The following is a 21,060-nucleotide window of genomic DNA, read 5'->3' as shown; positions in this document are numbered from 1 at the left end:
CAGTCGTAGGGTCAAATAATGGTATTGACTCTAATAACTCATTTACTTCTTGTGTATAATCATCGTCCTCAAACTCAGATTCGCTAAACGAAAGAAATTGGTATACTTCATCTTCTGGAAAAGAGTTTGTTAAATACTATTACGTAATGTTGTCAACCGTGTTCACCTCACCATCAATGTCAGGCTCTGGAATTTGTTTTATCAACTTGAACACATTCACCTCGACCGATAGATTTCCGAAGGACATGGTCATTGAACCATCCCTACAGTTAATAAGAGCATTAGCAGTTGCTAGGAACGAACGTCCTAAGCTGATAGGAATGGAATCACATGCAACTTTAGTATCCAAAATAACAAAGTCTACAGGATAGTAAAAGTCTTGGACTTTTACAAGTACGTTTTCCACAATTCCTTTTGGATACTTAATGGAACGATCAACTAACTGTAGAGTCATGGTGGTAGGTTTAAGCTCATGAAGACCTAGTTGTTTAAATAAGTAATATGGAAGTAAGTTCACACTAGCTCCTAGGTCAAGTAGCGCAGTAACCGTATATTTGTCACCTAAGGTGCATGGAACCGTTGGTCTACCAGGGTCCTTGTATTTGACTATACCATTGTGTTCGGTGATGGATGAAAACTGTTCGGTGAGGAATGCTTGTTGAGGAACATTATTTTTCCTTTTTGTGGTGCACATATCTTTCAAAAAATTTGCATGTTTTGGCAATAGTTTTAAGGCATCGAGAAAAGGTAAGTTGATTGTCAAATTTTGAAAAATTTCTCGAATTTCAGCAAAATTCTCATCAGGTTTATTCTTTGTCAAGCGTGCAGGAAAAGGTGCCTTAGGGCGGAATTTGGCAATAGGGTCCACTTGCTTGTTTCCTAAATTCTCAGATGTTGACTTTGTTGGATCTGGTGAATCCTCCGTAGGTTCATTATTGGAAATAGATTCATTGGATCCTTCGGATTCCTTTGGTTGATCATCTGGCATACGTATTTGATTGTCTACAGTTTTTTCAGATCGTAGAGTAGTGATTGCATGCACCTCACCTTGGTTGGGGGTGCTTGTATCAGGTGCATTGGTAAGTTCAAAGGCTGTGTTTGCTGGTTTAGGGTTTGGAATTGTTTGTCCAGGAAACACGCCTTTCTGACTCTTTTATTGCGCCAATTTTTAAAATGATTGTTGGATAGACGTTAAAATTTGGGATTGTTGGTTCATGTAAGCTAAGAAAGTCTCATTTGTCCTATCTGTAACGAGTGGCGCAGGTTGTGTAATAGGTAGTAGTTCATGATTATTGCTGAGAAGTTGTTGATTATAGTTGGGATCTGGATTGGCGGGAACAAGGCTGCAGTTGGTTTGATAGTTAGAATTGGAATTATTTTGAAATTGACCTTGTTGGTATTGTTGATTATTTCCTTGGCGGTATGGAATAAAGTTGTTGGTTGGTCGAACAGGTGGATTAGCGAAACATGGAGGAGCCCCCATCTGTTGGTTATTTTGGCGCCAAGCGAAATTCGGATGTTGCCTCCAAGGTGCATTAAGAATGTTGAATGCACATGCCTCCTCCGATTGTTGAGTAGGGGAAACATATAACAAGGGACAATCCGCATCAGGATGGTCAGGACTAAGACAAAGAACACATAGGGAGTTGTCAACGTTCATGACCTGTTTTGGTAATTGATCGTTTACTTGAACTGCAAGGGCAACTACTTTTTTAGTTAGGGATTCTATCAAATTTTTTAATTCGGGATCGGGTTTTACCTTAAAAATAGAAGTAACTTTTGTAACAGTATCCTTTGAGGACCGAGATGACTCAGTGTTACCCCAGTGTGTACCTTTTTTCGCTTGTTTTTCAAGAAAAGTATATGCTTCAGTAGCTCCTTTGTCCATGAAGCAACCGCCATTCATTATATCAAGAGTTTCTTTTTTATGATCAGAAAGACCATTAAAGAATGAACGAACAAGGACAGCTTTGTCTAGTTGGTGATGAGGACATTTTAAATGAAGATCAGTAAAACGACTCCATGCTTCCGTAAAGGATTCATGAGGATTTTGACGAAAGAATTGAATTTTCTGAAGCATTTCAGTTGTTTTCTTCTGAGTGTAAAATTGAAACATTCCATGTTTATTCCATTTCTTCTGAGCTTGAACAAGTTTATTCCATGTGTCTATGGATTGTGGCTGTTGTCCTACTAACCAAATTGACGCTTTCTCCGCTAAAGTGAATGGAAACAGCCGAAGCAAGAGTTGTTCCTTAGAGACGGCTAGATGGTGAAATGTTGTGGCCACTTGTTGAAGCCTACGAAGATGATTGTACGGTTTTTCGTGATCCAAACCATGATACATAGGTAACAAACTAAAAACGTTTGGCAGAATTCGAAAATCACCAACAATGTCCTCAAGTTTGATGCAGGAAGAAGGTCCTTCCTGTAATGCAGTATAGAAGTCCGACAGGGGCTTCTCAGCTGGTGGAGGATCGTCGGCCATAACGACAAAAGTTAATGGTGACGAAGGATCTTGATGAAGGTAATTAACAGAAGTAGAACAATTTTTAGGTGAGAACTTATGCAATTGCTTATCATATTTTCTTCGACGATAGGTATGTTCAAATTCTTTAGTGGAACCAGACCTTAATCTTATGCAAACATAAAATTAGATCTAATTGCCATAAGGAACTTATTATTACTTGAATTTTATTATTATCTTTAAGCATTAGAGTTGAACAACGTAGGCCTAAGCTGCTGCTAACGTAGCAGTGAAGCTAGGAATACGTGTGCATAAACCAACAGCTAAGACACAACAGAGATATGAGGGAGGTTTTCCGTGCAAGCACGGTTCTAATTAAGTAACCTCAATCTTTCAAGTTTCCTAGACACCGTTGGAATATGATTAAAATTTATGCAAGGTCTTTTTTTTTTTTTTTTTGTTGTTGTTGTTGTTGTTGTTGTTTTTTTTTTTTTTAAGATTTATGCAAGGGTGAAAATACAAACATGCAAATACAATCTACTCATACAATACTAGATGAAGTAGCATGTGAAGATACTCTACTCATATAGCTATACGAATAGGCAAGGTTGTGTCATCGATAAATACTTTCATACGTACAGGCAAATATACATCAGTAGTACGTATATGTACGCTAATTTGTAAATCGATATTACGTAGACGTATATCAACAGTAACAGACAAATTTGAATCACTCATACGTATCTAAATACATTAGCATGCGAATATAGTATACGTACACAGAGAAATACGACAAAACTAAACATGCAACATATTATACATAAACTAAAATACGACTCTTGTATTACATAATAATTCGATTTCGGCAATACTCATTGAGATTGCGAGTGTCATATAGAGAGCAGCTTCACCCCGTAGGGTTTAGAAACAACTTACCCAACTCAAATTTTAACCCTCGTTGGAATGTTCTCCTCTTTCTTGACAAAATCGACTTATTAAACGATACCGTGTATTTATACGTAGAGAAATACTAAACATGCAATAATAGACACTTATACATATAAATATAGATAACCATGCAAAACAGTACCATTGGTATGTATATATACATTAATATGCAATTCGTACCCACTTAATCACATATAAATATTTATAGGCGTATTAACATGATTTATGCATATTTCTAGCCTAAGACATAAATAATAATCCATAAACTAGTACATAATAACTATGTACATGACATTCATAAAAAAAACACAAAAAATTTGGAACCTGTAGCTTCCCGCTAGTCCGCCAAAGAAATGAAACAGACGTTTCAATCCGTCGACGTGATTAATCCCAGAAGATATTCGAATTTTCAACAAAGAACAGACACCAGCGGACGCGGGTTATATTACCGTGCGCGCGAATGATTTTCCCACAGAGAGCTCAAATTTTGACAGCAACCTTAGATACTTGTGTAATTTACTTTCCCGGTCCTAACTTTTTGCTCATGGAAGTATTACAAAAAATCCGTTAGTGATCAGGTCTTTTGCGAGGCAAAAATACGAAAATAAACCAAAAACGTAAGAAAGAAACGAAAAAGGAAGAAAGGAAGAGAGTGGGGGTTCCCCTTGATGCAACTTCCAATTTGTAGCACAAGTCCTTGGTCTTTAGAATGGCAGCGGTGCCATTTTGATAGTCACCTTTTGCTACGTTAGAGATTTGAATCTCTTCTTTGGCGAAAGTGCAAATTCAAAGATATTCCTTACTCACAATCTTCGTGTTCGTATAGTTGAAGTAAGGATTTGAACCAACCTAAAGTCTAGGACCACTTACAACTTGGTTTTTACTTTTTTAGGGAACTAGTGAGTAAGTTTAGCTATGATTTTGTAAATACTAAATACTTGGTTTCTTTACTACACAAAAGTTGAAAACATTAAGTTACGTAAATATGCAACTAAGACACGATAAAATTTTACTAAAACAAAAGTGGAGAGTTAATTCTCCTCATGTGAAGATTACTTTTGTTATTTGATTTTAGTAAGTGCATTAAAATCTTCTTAGAACTCATAGACAAGTCCTACTAAAAGAAAACTTGAACTCTAACAAATATGACTCATCTCTAAGCTCATACATGCTAGCATGTGGAACCAAGCAATGACTTATCTCTAAGCTCATCACTTGATCCCTAACTAGACTCTACACCAACTATCATTTTGGGATAGGATGTAGGCCTAGTTGTTCTTCCTAAACACTTACTAAACCAAATAACAAGACTTTTCCCTCACATGAGTATTAATTATTAACTCCCCACAAAGGGAAAGTTAGCTCATGATCCTTGGGAGAAAACTAAAACAAGTGTGGAATGTAAAAAGAGAGAGAGAGAGAGAAAAAACAAAAAGAAAAAACTATCTATAAAACTCACTTGCATTTAGATTTTATTTCCACTAGAAGAAAACAAAGTTTCCTCCATTAAAACTATTACAAGCTTTTTTTCAAAACTAAAAACTAAAAACTAAAAACTATCTAAGACTAAGGAACTAAAATAATACATGGTAAAGGAAAATAAGTCAAGGGAGTAAATGGAGTGTCCCCCCCTTGTTTTGTTTTCTTCTCCATTTGAGAGAAATCTCATTTTCTCACACGTGAAACATCAAACCACATTTACTTCCTTTTTATCCACCACATTAAAACAAAGTGACACCTTGCCTTTTTTCACTATTAACACCTAATCTAATTAATTACATGCAAGGTGTCAACTTTGCACCAATAATTTGGCATTTTTGTCTTGACATGCTCCATGATTGATGACTCATCAAATTTTACGGGCCCGCATAGTGGGTCCACATCTTGTCCAATGGCGGTCCGGTCTTTTGGGCAATTTTACAACTTCCTGCCTATGCCGCGAGTTCATCGCATACGATTATGCGAAGCAGCTCACTTGTCGTATTGAATCGGTTCAAGAGGTAGGAGCTTGGAAGTTTGATGCTTAAATGCGGATTGGAAGAATTCATATATCGTCGTTCCCGTGCTTTTTTAGCGGGTTTAACAAATCTTTTCATGTTTCTTTGCGAATACACCGCAAAAATCGAAAATATACTTATTTCATGATTATTAAACACATAATTAACCAAATTTATATGTCTCAATGAGATTTAATATTACAGTTTTGGGTGCTTATCAAAGATCACATACCAAATAGGATAGTTAATGAAAGGAAGGGTAAAGACCCTAATGAGAAATAGGAAATTAGTGAATTGTACCAATGATTCATTCAAGCTTCAGTGTTCTAATGTTGAGGCCACTTTTTCGGTCTTTGTGTGTCACAGCCCGAATTTCTAAACAATTACAAAGTGAATATTTGAAATATAAATATCTCAAATATCATTATGTTCAATTGTCTAAAAACCCAAGCTATAACGGGGTGGATACAACTCATGCCAAAACCGAAAACCCACATCATAAAAGAATCAACTTAACAACAAAATATCTCCAGAATTCCTCAACCATCACTTTATTAAAAGATCATCTTCCATCCCAATAAAAACATCAAACAAACTTTAAGAATAAAAATTTTCCACATCATATTCTCATGTCATTTGAATATGTGACCTACGTTATTACATCCTTCCAATAATAACAGACCTAATAAAAGAAGTAACGGATTGCTCCAGGCAAGAATCCAAATCACACGCCGTGGTTCCACTGCCTTCCACCTATGTTCCCAAGAACATACCCACGTTGCAAAACAAAGCAAACATGGATCAACAAATTGAATTTGCTGGTATGAGTAGACTAACAACATAAAAACAATTCCATACTTTAATTATCCAAACAAACACTTTATATGTACCTATATCTTAATCATTCTCAGCTTGGAAGACAAGTAGTTTCGTCATTTCAACCGGCATAGTTTCTTCCCAAGCAAGACTTCTATTCTATTAACTCATTATAATAACTCATCTTAATTACTTAATAATTGAATTAAATCTCACCGATATCCAGCCGGTATAAAGGGTGGGGCAATCTGCACAAAAGATTATTAAGTCGTCCTACCCTCCTGCAAACGGAAGTTAGAAATTTTATATAACATATGTAGATATCTTATAGGTATTCAAATGTAAACTCAAGCACACTCGCACAATCAAATTAATTTCTCTTATTAATTAATCGATTACTTTTCTTATACACCCATCATTTAGTACCTATGTACCTTAGGTCATTCCCGCCACATTCAAGGAATACCCAACCCTACATTCCCGTGCACTCAAGGAATACAACTAACCCACAAGATGAATACCTTAGTTCCTCTCTAGTAGGGGTGACTTCGGATCGGATCGGATCGGATTAACCTCTTTCGGAATTTTTCCAAATTTTTTTCGGAACCTAATATGCTAGCCAAATCCGATCCAATTTTTTTGGATTCAAAATATATTTCCAATTTGAACTTTTCGAAATTTCGGAATAACTTCGGAAATTCCGAATGCTTGGTAAATTTTCAAAGATCTCTTTACTTTCAATTATTTTTGGAATATCATCGCCAATGTTCATTGTAGGGAGAAAACCATGTCCACAACACCAATGTACCAACAACAATACGCACTTGTTTCTTGAGAAAACCCATTTTCATTCAAACAAATGATCCAGAAAAAGCGAGAAAAAGAAACTGCGACCACGATAGCAAGCATTGCATTCATTTGAGGTGCGGGTATTTGTAATGTTTCAATCTTTTTTTCGTGTGTGGAAATTGAAGCGTGAAGTGTCTGCATGAATAATGGATTACGGTCTTGGACTCGGCTTTACATAATATTCTATCTATTGGAATTTGGCTTTTGGATTGGTGCGGAAGTCATTGTATGACTTCAATGACATTTTTTCATATCATTGTTGTTATGGCGGACGGTGTAATGGCGGTAGAGTGGTCCAATTCAAGGGGAAGTAAGCGGCTAGGTTATGTTTTTGGAAGTAAAAAACTAGAAAATGAATGAGCGGTCGAGATCTAATCAAGTGGATAGTGAGAGAAGTATATATTTTGAATAAATTAGCAATAATATCGAAAATTTGAATTTTTCGGATCGGATCGGATTTTAGAATTATATCAAATCCGATCCAATTTTTTCGAATTTTTGAATCGGAAAATCGGAAAATCGGCCCATGAAAACTACACCCAAAGCCGGACCAATTTGGGTCGGTTAAAAAAATCGGAAATTCGGCAAAAAGAGACACCCCTACTCTCTAGGGTAGTCCAAACAATCTGGTCATTTATGCACATTCAATGAATATCCGGGTCATTCATGGCACAGTCAATGAATACGACTTTATAACACTAACGGGCCATTTATGGCACATTCAATAAATACCCACATAGCATATGACATCATCAATCATAAAATCTCATTTCCAAAACTTGAGGTATGGAGAGATTCAAAAAGGGGTGGTAAATTTGTTTACACATTATTGAACTTTATTGCATATATTATTCCAGAGAACGGAGGAGTATCTTGTTTCTTGTATTATTGTTTACGCGTTATTAATATATCGATGTCTAAGTGTCATAACGTTGTATATCATAAAAGACTGAAATATCACATAGTAGTTAATACACTCACTGCATTATATATAAAAGGTTTTAGTCTAAAACCAAGCATGCTAATAATACTAGACCTATCTAATAGACCAAATCATAATCCGAGTTAAAAGTCAAACTGGGTCAGTTTTGGTCAAGGTCAACCTAGTCAATGATCAAAGTCGACATGCCAAGGGTCAATGACAATCAACCGGCCGGTCAACAGCGTGATCAACCAAACCTAAACTCCCTAACCCAAAAGCCCAAAGACTAAGGCCCAAAGTCTAAAACTTAAGTCTAAAATGAAATTCCAAAAGTTAAAACACTCAAGCCTACCCACTAAGTTCGGCCCAAGTCCAACAACACAAAAACCCTCACTGTTCATCTTCTTCTTCCTCACAGCACCTCTCCTCCACCTCCAGCCACCACCGGCCATCTAACAAGACTCGTGGTTTGACCCAAACAACAATATGGCCCAATCTCAAACCTAACCAAGGTCGTCTCCCTCTTGGCGCCATCGACTCTCTCCAGCGTCGACCCGGCTCGCCCGATTACTCCCCACCTAACCGAAAATACTCCCCTTCAAAACCCCTATAACATTAACAAAAGCAAGACCTAAATTCTTAAATTCGAAATCCTTCAACCAAAACTAGATCTGGAATTTCTCACCACCATTAACGCTCCTCCGGAGCTTCAACAGCACACCCAATTTCAACCCAACAACACTCAACCACCGATTCTAAACCCGACATCCATCTCTAAACCCCCGACATCAACCAAATAAAAAAAAACAACCCACACACAACAACAGTATAACAGTTTCAACAATATACAGTACAAATGTTAGTTTGGGCCCGCGCCGCCATCAGCTCTCTCTCCAGCGCCCAATCAATCCTCAACAATCAAAATCAAACTAACAGTATAACATCACAACAAAATTCCAACAAAACAATTCATTCAACCAAAACAAAATAGGACGATTTGGTTCTTTTGGCGAAAACGCGTAGCCAATACATAAATCGACCAATTTGGTTTACAGCAGCAATGATCGATTTATTACCCTCGTTGCATCATTGCATATAGACAAGTTTTAGGAGATAGCGGTTCTTGGCGATAGTCAAGTTGTATCTGCTTGATTAACACTAAATAGTATCTGATCTTGAATAGCAGCGACATGTAAACAGTATGAACATTAAAAATCATATATTTTCTTTTTCCTCGTATCATAAAATCTACAATAAACGAGAAATCTAAAAACCGTAAAATATATCTACTCACCCGTAGCGCGCTCCGACTATCAGCTAGCTAACAAAAAAATCTTCCTTTTTTGCTGTCGGTAAAACTCTATTTTTTTTTTCTCTGTATAAAAACTCTCTGTGTTTTTCCCAAAAAATTATTATTATTATTATTATCCGTGAGCAGAGCGAACATTTTGGGAGAAGGGGGGGTTATGTGGACAAAAACCAACTTGGTTGGTTTCTGTCTGTCCGTCTCATCTCTTCCCTTTTGTTTTTTCTCTTCGTCTCTCTCACTCTCCCTTTTCCTCTCCTCCCTCAGACACTCTAAATCTCCACTCCTCCTTCTCCATCTCCACTCCTCCATCTTCCTCTCCCACTCCGCTCACCCCCACTGCTTAGCAGTATACTAGTTATATATTAGGAAAACTAAAAGAAAAAGACGGGGTGTTATATTGTGTTTGTGGCCTCATTTCTTCTTCAGATAATTTTTTATGGCTTGTGGCACCTGGAGAAGTAGGGTTACTTTCTACTCAAGCGTAGTTTGAATTCCCAAACGACGGGAGCTAGCATTTCTTCTTGGTGTCTTGCAGCCTCGCAATTATTTGGTTTGTTCTTTTATTGATTACTTTTATTTTTTCATATGGTTAACCTTTTGTGCTTTTTTTTTTCTTCCTGTCTTTGAGTTCTTACAAGTTTACATTTGCAAAAATCTATTTTTTATGTTTATATAATGCATTGCTCTTAGCTTTTATACTTATATTTTTTTTAAAAGCCCTTTTGGGATGGGTGGATAAGGACTTTTAGCCACGTTTAAAGACTTGTGTTTGTGGGCAGTACTCTGTACTATGTTTTATGAACAGTTCTTTGAAGTGAACTTATGTCTTAATTTTTATTCGCTAAAGTTAAAAAAAAAAATGCTAATCACGTTTTCTTAACTTTTTATTTTTCAGAAATAAGGTTGAGTACGAAAGAAGGCCGTGAAAATGATTTGAAATCCAGTTGCCCTCTCAAGTTGGTATTACTTTATGTTTTGTAGAATTCATTATCAGAGCCTCATTTTTTTGGTAGGATCAGAGCCTCATTGGTGTGTGATAGATCATTTTTGTCTGTCATTTCCTATAGCAATTATGATAGTATGACATTTGTCTCTTGATGGGACACATGCAATTTCTGTCTCACGTTGGTTGATTTATTTTAACTTCGTCATTAGTTGAAATTATCACTTTCTTAACTGGTGTTTCCCATCACTTTTATTCCAGTAGCATATTATTCCTATATGGCTTTATCAATATTCCTTTTTAAAATTTTCCTTTGCTTTTGATATTTCTGGAGCTACTTTTTTTGCATGTCACATTGTGGGGAAGCAGTAAAGTGGTGAATTATAGGATTTACCTAAGTTTCCTAAATTATGGTGCTTTGTGATGTAGCATCCGTGAAAAGGTTTTGGACTTTTCAGTGTTCTAAATGGTTATCGTTCTGTTACCGTTATGGGGCTCGATATTTCCTGCTGCATGCTGAGACATTAATCAAATTCGATTGAAGGTATGAATATAAGTTCTTAGCTGCATCTGAAGTTATATAAGGTATTGAAGAATGGTTCACCATAGGTCATTATAAGTATGGTATCTAAGTATGTGGTGCATTATTATAAGTATGGTCATTAAAAGTATGTTATCCAAGTATGGTCAATGATATCGACGTATAGTCATTATAGGGGTAATAACTGAAGTTCCTTTCACTAGATTCTTTGTTTTTTCTTGTTAGAACTTAAATCAGAATAGACATTGTTCTTGTATGTCAAGTTACATTCTAGATATTACGTTCGAAGGATCAAGGCATTCTAAGTCAGTTGCATTCCATGTATGGTGAACTACTTGTTTAGGGCTTTTTCTGAATGTTTATATTTATTTCTTTTGATTCTATCGAAGTAAAATTATTACAGGTCTATGAGTTTCCGTTGATCCTTATATAGGAATCCCTGTTTTGCATGTTCTTTTTAGGTTGATAATTATATAGTGACCGGGGGTTGGTGTCGGCAAGTGTACATAAGGAATTCTCAGGGTATCTCGTGTACAGTCCTGCGGTTGAGTAAGTTGTGAGCATCCTTCCTTACTAGGAGGTATCATGGACTGGTCACACACACAAAATGTATCATGTTTCGAATTTCTTTTAATCCTTAATTTGTGGGAGAGTTTATCATATTATATCTTCTGGACTTATGATTGTCAACTGGCATGTATTCCAAATCATAATATCCTCTTTGTTTTTCTCAGTACTGAAACCCTGAAAGCTTCCTGATGTGTTGCTTGGTTTCCAACAATAACAGGTATTATAAATTCTGAATAACGTTTCGGAATATATAGCTTTCTAGTAAAGAATATTTTACTCAGGTATCAGAAATTACCTATGCCTCCAAATTGCCTGTCAATACATGAGATTTCTGATGGAGTTAGCTTCATGTCTTCTGTAAGTTCTTACTTACACTGACTCTAATTTTGCAAACAATGGTAGGGTGCTTTCAGGTCTTGGTGATTTAGCGTTGTGCTCGTTTCCATTGCATTTTGAAATCTTAACCAAGTTGGAATGATGAAAAGGTCGAGATTGGGTTCTCCAAATTTCGAGTCTCATAAAGTTGAAATGAATGATTTGCAAACACAATATCTTCATCGAAGGGAACTGTTAAGGTATAACTTATATTAGAGCACTCTATCATTTCTTTTACCTTTAGCCGTTGGAACCTTCAAGCGGGTTGGTTCACCGTTCACGGTATGCAGCCATATCCTGTGTCACATCCCGTATTGAAATGTAAATGTGAAATGCAAATGGTGAAATATGAATCCTAGACCAAACTCAATAGCTCATTGCATTCTTATCCGAGTCCTAGGCATACGTTTTTGACAGATTATTACATATGATTTTAACAAATTATTGTAGTGAAAAAAGTACCACTACATAGGTTTGTATTGTGCAGCAGAGGCATCTAAACTCTAAAGGATATCGACATCAAGTAGAGTCATCTCTCCTTAAGCGTGGGGTAGTAGATGACTATGAGGACACTGTAATAAAGTCACCTGATTATAACAAGCATCTCTGGGTTTCTGGAAATAAAAGGAAATCAATCTCTTCCCTTCACATATTCCTGATCCAGAATCTCTTGTTAGCTATTATTTTTGTACGATTTTCATCTCATATATTGTTTCCTGTTATAACTTCAGGGTACTCCTCTCACAGAGATTACTGGTGATGCCTACAAATAGGTCAGTGAAATTGGTCTGCCACTAGAAATTGCCCAAAGGATTTGAAAATCCATTAACATGGAGGTCGAACAGATTGGCTTCTTCGGTATTCAACTTGCTGATTGAGGGCATGACCTCCTCTTCCTTTACAAGTTTTGCTGCTAATGGAGTTGAATCCCCTTCTGAGGCATCTGGATTGATCAAGAATTGTTTCTTTCATGGTCTGAGCAGCGGCCTGTGAGGATTTGGTACATTCTATTTATTGGGAGAAGTTCTTGTTAGTTGTTTAAAGGTTAACTGAACCGGGAACCTTATTCAAGAACTTAATGACTGTTCCTAGAGATATTGTCCTGCTCACTGATGGGACTATGAGTAATGTCTATTTATTCCGTAATCCAGTTTAAAATCTGAAGTATAGTCTGGGAGTAAGGGCCATAGATTTTGTCCTCATGGTGAGCCTGGTGGTGCTTTAGCAGCAACCACTGTATCAAATCCTTCATATAAGTAGTAAATCATCATGGGAGCTAATGAAGGTGTTCAGTCTTATTAAAATTGTTTATGCTTCTGTTTTTCTCTTTGCCTTATATATCCCTTGTTTCTATTCAATCTGGTTTCAGAAAATCCTTTTTCTGAAAAGCAATTCTATGAATGATCTCAATGACGGAGGGGTTATATTATCGTGAATGATTGGTGTTGTGTGAAGAAATATTGCAAAGAAACTGCTGCGTATCTCGTTCAGAATCGTTTGAAAAGAGGCAGTTTAAAAGATATTACAGTCAACTTATAGATCATCGTCAGATCATTCTGCTAATAAAGTTGAATCCGGCTTCTGAGGCATCTGGATTGATCAAGAGTTGTTTCTTTCATGATCTGAACACCTATGAGGATTTGGTACATTCTATGTACTCAGGAGAAGTTCTTGTTCGTTGTTTAGAGGTTTAACTGAACTGGGAACCTTATTCATGAACTTAATGACTGTTCATGGAGATGTTGTCCTGTGCTGCAATGGGACTGTGAGTAATGTCTGTATTAATTTCATAATCCAGTTTAAATACGAAGTAGAGTCTCGGAGTAATGGCCATAGATTTTTTCTTCCCGGTGAGCCTGGTGGTGCTTTAGCCGCAATTGCTGTATCAAATCCTTCATATATATAAGGTAGTTCTTAATTCATCATAAGTAGCAAAGCATCATGGGAGCTAATGAAGGTACTCAGTCTTATTAAAATTGCTTATGCTTTTGTTTTTCTCTTTGCCGTATATATCCCTTGTTTCTATTCACTCTGTTTGCAGGAAATCCTGCTTCTGAAAAACAATTCTATGAATGATCTCAATGTTCGGTGGGTTATATTATACTTTTTTTTTTATGGTTGGGGCCTGTGAGATTCTCACAGGCACCTAAATCATTCATTCGTTACTTAATAACTGGTTTAAAAACCTATTACATACCTCCTTCTCAGTTAGAAGTCTTTTACTTCCAGCCCACTTGGCCAAAGTATGAGCAGACATATTACAAATTCTTGGAGTAAACCTGAATAACATAGAATTGAAATGACATAAAAGACTGGAAATATAGAGTAACGGTGGTCTCCAGGTCCATGAAGTTGCTGCCTCAATGTTTCTACAAGCTTGTATCACCACTCTGGCATCTCCTTCCAAAATGACCTCTTTCCATTGCTTCTGAAGTGCAAACTCTACTGCCAATTCTGCTGCAAGGGCTTCTGCTTCACCAGGCGAGTTGGCTCTGACTCTACCAACTTTTCCTTCAAGAAATTCTCCTTCACTATTCCTGCCAACAGCAACAATGTTTGCATGAGCAGTCACTATGAAAACTTGCATCAAAGTTAATTTTGCACCATCCAGGTGGTGGCTTAATCCAGTTTTGGTCTGAGGAAAGAGAAGCACCCTCTCCAGTATCAGTATCCTCACTTCCAGAAGCAGGTTTAGTAAAGGCCACTATCCAGTTCTGACAAACTCTGTAAGCCTGTTGCAGTATAGAGTGCTGACTAGCAACCACCCCATTAAACCTTTTGTTATTCCTCGCCTGCCAAATAGCATCCATAATGGCACAGAACAACATAGGGGAACAAAGATTATCAATATCAGGGTGTTTCTTTAATACTTAGACACATTTGGAGCCACTCATAAACCATAAAGTCAGCTGCATCAGTCCTAATGCATATATTATACTTGAATGATAGGAGTTGTGTGAAGAAATATTGCAAAGAAACTGCTGTGTATCTTGTTCAGAATCTTTCGAAAAGAGGCATTTTAAGAGATTACAGTCGATTTATAGATCATGCGGCAGATCATTCTTGTTTTACATTGTTAATTGGTCTTCTACTAATTCTGTACATGTTGGCATGTTGCCTAATGTTACATGTCCATTAAAATTTGCCACTTGGTGGATGAAATATTTTGCAAGTACATAAACTTAACCAGCCTCTGCATGTGGCAACTTGGTGGGTTAAATTGTTTTCAGGGAAACTGGTGGAGTATGAAGAACCGATGAAGTTGATGGATTGCGAGGGATCATTGTTTGGGTAGCTTGTCAGGAAAAATCAGTAGGGACTAAAGATGCAACTTTTGATGAATTTAGAAAAGTTTCAGGGGAAGGGCCAAAGATTTTGATTCACGCCTAACTTCCCACCGTAGATATTGTTGTATACAGGCGTTTGAGGTATCTAACCAGTTTTACCAATTTTTATAAAGCAGACTGCATTGAATGGAATCTTGAATAGAATATTCATATACATTTTTCTTTGAATTTGTTGCTTTGCCGTTGGCACCCACATTCAGAAATGGTGTACCCACGAGTCTTGTGCAACGGTGCAGCCTAAAAGATAATCTTTTGAAATCTTGGAGAATGAAACCTACCTCCATTCTGCGGCTGAATTGTATAAGGGATAGTGAGATGCTGACCTGTTATTCTGTAATGCTAAGTCTACAAAAGAAAACAGTATATCAAAGTGAATGAAAGTTATGCGTAAGGAATATGGTCGGCTTGTGGTCACTAGACTGTTGTTAGGGAATAGGGGAGCACCTTGGGCTGAAATAAAAGCTCAGAACTGGCTCTCAATCGCAATCCAACTTGATATGCACTGACTGTACAGTTAAGCACCAAACGCACCAAGGCCTTCTAGAGCTGTTCTAATGCCACAAGTGAAGTTAGGCTATCTGTTTTTAATTCTTAGTTTCCATTCCTGTTACGAAGGTCTAGGTTTAGAGTGGTGGCTAAAAAAAGGTTTTAAGTAATCTGGCTGAAGAGTAAAACCATAAATTTTTTACTATTTATGGCTCTTAAACAGTACAGAGGTTCAAGTTAGAAGAAGTTGGGAAATAAACAGATGTTGCATGCATCTTTAAGTGAACTATCAAACTCAGAGTACCTCACTACCTCTCCAGTCCTATATGTTACAAAAGAAATGACCATGAAACAGCTATTCAGCATTCTAGAATCTGGATCACGACTTGTTACTATGGTCCTCCAAGTATGGCATTCTCGATATCTTCTCTACTCAGTGCATAACTGAATCTCCTCTCAACATCTTTTTCAAGAGTCCCAGGGCCACTCTTCAAATACCTGCATCTCAAATAAGACAATACAAATTCGTATCACCAGTCGAGCATATATCACAATGAGCTTTCAATATATCAACAAACCTTATATACAAATCAGTGATATCGAGAGACAGCTGGGCATGCCAATCAGGTTTCTCAATGAGCCAACGAGCTCTATCTTCTCTACATTGAAAGAATCCTAATTTCTTCAACCAAGCTTCAATACAAGGAAGACTATGAGAATACAAAGGTTTTTTCTTTTCAGGGAGTTTTTTAAGCCATTCCTGGTCTGTAATTGAGAGTTCTGTTTCAGCTGATTTTGATAAAATTAGGGTTCTTCTGTTAATGGGTTTGGGACATAATGGGAATTTTAAGATGGGGAAGGGGCAGTAAGTGGTAAATTGAAGAATATGGGAAGGAGGTGAAGATTGGGAGGAATAAGAAGAAGGATTGAAATGGAGGGCATTTTTTTTTTTTTTTTTTTTTTTTTTGACAAAAGAGTTCAGTTGGGAGACACACCCAATTAATTGGTTTATCTTGTCCTCTACAAAACACATTTTCCAATTTGTTTTTTTAGTAAATTAAAAAATATATATTATATATATGAAATAAAAATGATTAAGAAAAATTAAAATAACTAACAAAATTGAATTAATAAAAAAAAACATGCTTTGTTACTATTAATCAATTTTCGATAAAGAACTAACCCTAGATCTAAGGATTTAACACTAAATCCAACCCATAATTAATGGTTTTAAGAGAGAACCATCATAAATTGAATGAGGAGAAAAGATGATGGAATGTAGATCCGACATCATCCACAATTGATGGCACATAGAACAAAAGAAATTAGAAAGAGATAGAATTTACAAACGAGAACAAATATAAAACCATTGAATTTTTAGATCTAAAAAATCAATAATTGTTATAAAATATGGCAAGTTGGCAACCTTGCAAATTGCGAGGTTGTCTTCGATATTTCGGACAACATTTTTGTTTTTTTAGACCATCAAAGTTTTGAAGATTTTAGAATAATGAATTATACTTGCATCTAACTAAGGGAATATAGGAAAATAAATAAATAATAATAATAATAATATAAACTAATTTGTTTTATTTTGTATTATTATTGATCAAATGTTCTGTATGGTTCTTCAAAAATCATACTTTTTTGAGCAACCATATTCCAAGTGTAACTAATGTACAATTGTAATAGTTGGTCCTATGCATATTTTTTTTTATTGGCAAACTTGTTTTAAATGAGATCAGTAACTCTTTGATGTTGGCGTGATGTTGGCGAGATTTGATCCCTAGACTTCTGGTATCATCACCCAAAGATTTTACCGACTTTGCATAGTTGGACTTTGCATAGTTGTTTGACAAACAGAACTATAACTAAAGTCTAATAGTTAAGTTTTTTTTACCAAAGTCTAATAAACCAACTATCCGTATATGACCAATGTCTAGAAAACCCATTAATCAATTATTATTATTGAAATAAAATAGTGGAATTAAGATGGCAAATATATCATTAAATGAGATTGAGAGAGACCTGCTGCAACAAACAAAATAACTACAATGAAGCACAACTTAAGGGAAGCCTTCTTCATATGTTTTTTTATCGCAACAGATTGATTCTTGACTTCTTTTGTGTATGTTGAGTAGCAATGGGTGAGCTTGATTTACATGAGGAAAAGTGAGCATATTTAGTAGCAACATGAGTACTCACTTTTTTTTTTTGGCTAGGTAAGCAGAGTATATTAATAAGAATAAAGAATTATATGGTTTTGTGACCTACCCACTAGAGCACCTTGTAAGAGTATTATTTCTTGTATATTTACTGTAACCATTACATGAGTTTATATAGACTAATTGTTACAAGTAAATCCCATAATTCTAGGAGAAGAATAAGGGATTGATACCATTCTATGGGAAGTTTCCTATCACGTAATTATATGATAGGAGACTTGATATATATCCTAACACCCCTCCTCAAGGTGGTGCGTGGATGTCATTCATGCCCATCTTGATAAGAGAATCGGTAAAAGCACATTTGTTGCCCGACTTTAGTCGAGGAATATGCGCAAGTTGTTGGTGACGGACAAAGGGAAATCTGATTATGCCAGCATCAAGATTCTCTTTTATAAAATGCCTGTCTATCTCTACATGCTTGGTTCTGTCATGTTGAACAGGGTTATAAGCAATTTCTATGGCAGACGTGTTATCACAATAGAGATTCATTGCTTGTAGAGGAGGAAATCCCAATTCAGTTAGTAATATTTTCAGCCATAGTAACTCACACACTCCTAATGCCATACCGCGGTATTCAGCTTCTGCGTTGGATCTCGAGACTACCGATTGTTTCTTACTCCTCCAAGTCACAAGGTCCCCCCAACAAAAGTTAGATAGCCAAAGGTAGATCTTCGATTATCAACGGAACCTGCCCAATCGACATCTGTAAATCCATCCACATTCAAATGTCCATGTTTAGAGAATAATAGACCTTTGCCCGGAGTCGACTTTAAGTATCTCAGAATGCGCTCTATAGCATCCATATGTGGCTAGCGTGGATCATGCATAAATTGGCTTCTTGTACTTTACCGTGATAGGCAATATCAGTCGAAGTATGAGACAAATAAATCAATCGCCAACAAGTCTTTGGTAGCGTCCTTTATGCGTACTTGGATCACTCAAGCAATGGGGGAAAGTGAGTGGTCTTCGTTCAATGGGTGTATTAATTTGGTTTTGCACCAAGAAACCCTGTTTTCGGTCAAGCAGGTCTAAGATGTACTTTCTTTGAGATAGAAATATACCATCCGAAGGCGGGCAACCTCAATTTTGAGAAAATACTTGAGATTGCCAAGTTGTTTCATCTCAAATTCAGAAGTCAAATGACATTGTAGACAGGAAATTTCATCAGCATCATTACCTGTGACTATCATGTCATCCACGTATATGATCAACACAGTGAGTTTACCATTTTTATGCTTCAAGAACAAAGTGTGATCAGCATTGCTTTGTTTGTACCCAAACTTGACCATAGATTGTGTGAATCGACCAAACCATGCCCGTGGAGATTGCTTGAGTCCATACAAGGCCTTCTTGAGCTTGCATACTAATGAAGTATTCTTGAAATCCGAAATTCCCAGAGGATCCATGTACACATCTTCAGTAAGATTGCCATGTAAGAAAGCATTTTTAACGTCAAACTGTAGAAGAGGCCAGTCTTTATTAACAGCCAAGGATAAGAGAACTCGCACTGTATTGAGCTTAGCCACAGGTGCAAATGTATCTTGATAATCCACACCATAGGATTGAGTATATCATTTTGCCACCAAGCGAGCTTTAAATCTTTCAATAGTACCATTTGCTTTGTGTTTGATGGTAAATATCCATCGACAACCAACAATCTTTTTTCCATATGGTAAAGCAACAAGATCCCAAGTGCCATTTCTTTTAAGAGCATCCATTTCCTCATCCATAGCCTTTGTCCATTGAGTATCTGTCAAAGCTTCCTGCAATGTACTAGGTGTAGCGACAGATGATAATTGACACACATAAGATGCATATGAGTTCGAGAGTTTGCATGAGGAAACATGATTACCTATTGGGTATTTGATCTTGGCTTTGGGGGTCGAGTTCATATTGAATAGGTGGTATACCTCGATTAGTGCGTGGTGGAAGGGTGTAGTGAGAATTTAAAGTATGTTCAGTTGAAGGAGAAAGAGATAACTCAGGTAATGCCGAAGAGGGCGGTGGTGATGAAGTTGCATGATGGATTCGACTATCTGGTGGTAGATCAGTAGCATGGTCAACACCGGCAATACTGTCTTCTGGAGTATTCTCCCCACTAGGGCCACTCTCAATACGGCAATCTTGACCGACTTAGGAACACCTTCTAGAGTATTCTCAACACCGTTTGGGATCAAAGTTCCGAAATTCCGTGCGGTGCAGGTTTCTTTGGTGGAGTAATACAATTCGGATTCATGGAATACAACATCCATAGAGATATAAAATTTGTGAGTAATGGGATCGTAACATCTATATCCTTTCTGAGTTGTTCCATATCTAACAAAGGTACATCATTATAGCTCGTGAATCAAGTTTAGTGCGATGTTTGGAGGATAAGTGCACATAAACTACGATCCAAAATCCGTGGAGGCAAAGCGAACATGAGGTGGAAGAGTACGATTGTTACGCGGCACATCTAAAGGTCGTCTAAAAAGACGAACACTAGATAGTGTTCTATTCATCAAATACAAGCATTACTAAGGGCTTCCCCATAAGTATTTTGGAGTATTACCTCAATCAATAAGGATGCGAAATTTCGAGGAAGGTGGTGATTCTTCCGTTCTGCGATGCCGTTTTGTTGAGGAGATTCGGACATGAAGTATGATGAATGATTCCATTAGAATGCATAAAATTAGTCAATTCTTGCTTAAAGAATTCACCTCCATTATCGGTCGCGAACAACTTTGACAGATATACCAAATTGTGTGAGTATCATTTGATAAAAGCGTTGAAATATCATCTGAGACATCACTTTTTATGTTTCATCAAATATACCCAAGTCATTCTAGTGTAATCATCCACAAATGAAACAAACCATTTTAATCCGGTGGGGGTAGATCTTTGGAGATGGCCCTACACATCTGAATGTATCAATAAAAATGAGTTATACTTCTAGTTGTTGATGAAGGAAAATGATCACGATGGCTTTTAGGCGGATCACAAGTTTCACAAACCATATCCGAAATATTACGACCAATAAATAATGAAGGAAAAAGCGTCGAAGATAACCAAGTGGCGGATGACCTAATCTCTTATGCCTGACCATATTTGCTCTATATTGTCTTCCAATTTACGTGAACTTCTTTGCATGTGCCAAGCTTTTATTAACCTGGTGGAGCATCACCTTCCGGATAGTACAATCCATCCGCTAGACTTACTTTGCCAATCCTCTCCTTGGTATGGAAGTTCTGAAAAAGACAGTGAGTAGGAAAGAACAAGCCAACAC

The 21,060-nt window shown here is 36.8% G+C and overlaps 1 protein-coding gene and 1 long non-coding RNA gene across 13 annotated transcripts in view; one reads left to right on the top strand and one right to left on the bottom strand.

The window, feature by feature from the left end:
* Positions 1-16,269, top strand: part of LOC147513421 (uncharacterized) — a 51,022-nt gene extending 34,753 nt beyond the window's left edge. For 2 of the 12 annotated variants that reach the window (XR_015215448.1, XR_015215451.1), the window contains 3 exons: positions 10,678-10,792; positions 11,251-11,934; positions 12,466-13,662. This is a non-coding gene — a long non-coding RNA (uncharacterized LOC147513421). Of the gene's footprint in view, positions 1-9,516; positions 9,856-10,200; positions 10,266-10,677; positions 10,793-11,250; positions 11,935-12,465; positions 15,163-15,281 lie in introns of those variants that run through there. The other 10 variants (XR_015215454.1, XR_015215453.1, XR_015215452.1 and 7 more) reach the window with 10 other exon arrangements.
* LOC147513420 (tRNA dimethylallyltransferase) lies at positions 12,343-16,615 on the bottom strand. The gene is made up of 2 exons (XM_086596466.1): positions 16,146-16,615; positions 12,343-16,065 (listed from the first exon to the last, which is right to left on the bottom strand). The coding sequence occupies exons 1-2, from the start codon at positions 16,598-16,600 to the stop codon at positions 15,960-15,962; spliced, it is 561 nt and encodes a 186-aa protein (XP_086452592.1). The 5' UTR covers positions 16,601-16,615; the 3' UTR covers positions 12,343-15,959.
* Positions 16,616-21,060: the final 4,445 nt, after the last annotated feature.

The sequence above is a fragment of the Coptis chinensis genome, chromosome 3 (genome assembly GCF_015680905.1).
Source record: "Coptis chinensis isolate HL-2020 chromosome 3, ASM1568090v1, whole genome shotgun sequence".
Classification (NCBI taxonomy): domain Eukaryota; kingdom Viridiplantae; phylum Streptophyta; class Magnoliopsida; order Ranunculales; family Ranunculaceae; genus Coptis; species Coptis chinensis.
This window is presented reverse-complemented; position numbering and strand designations above follow the sequence as displayed.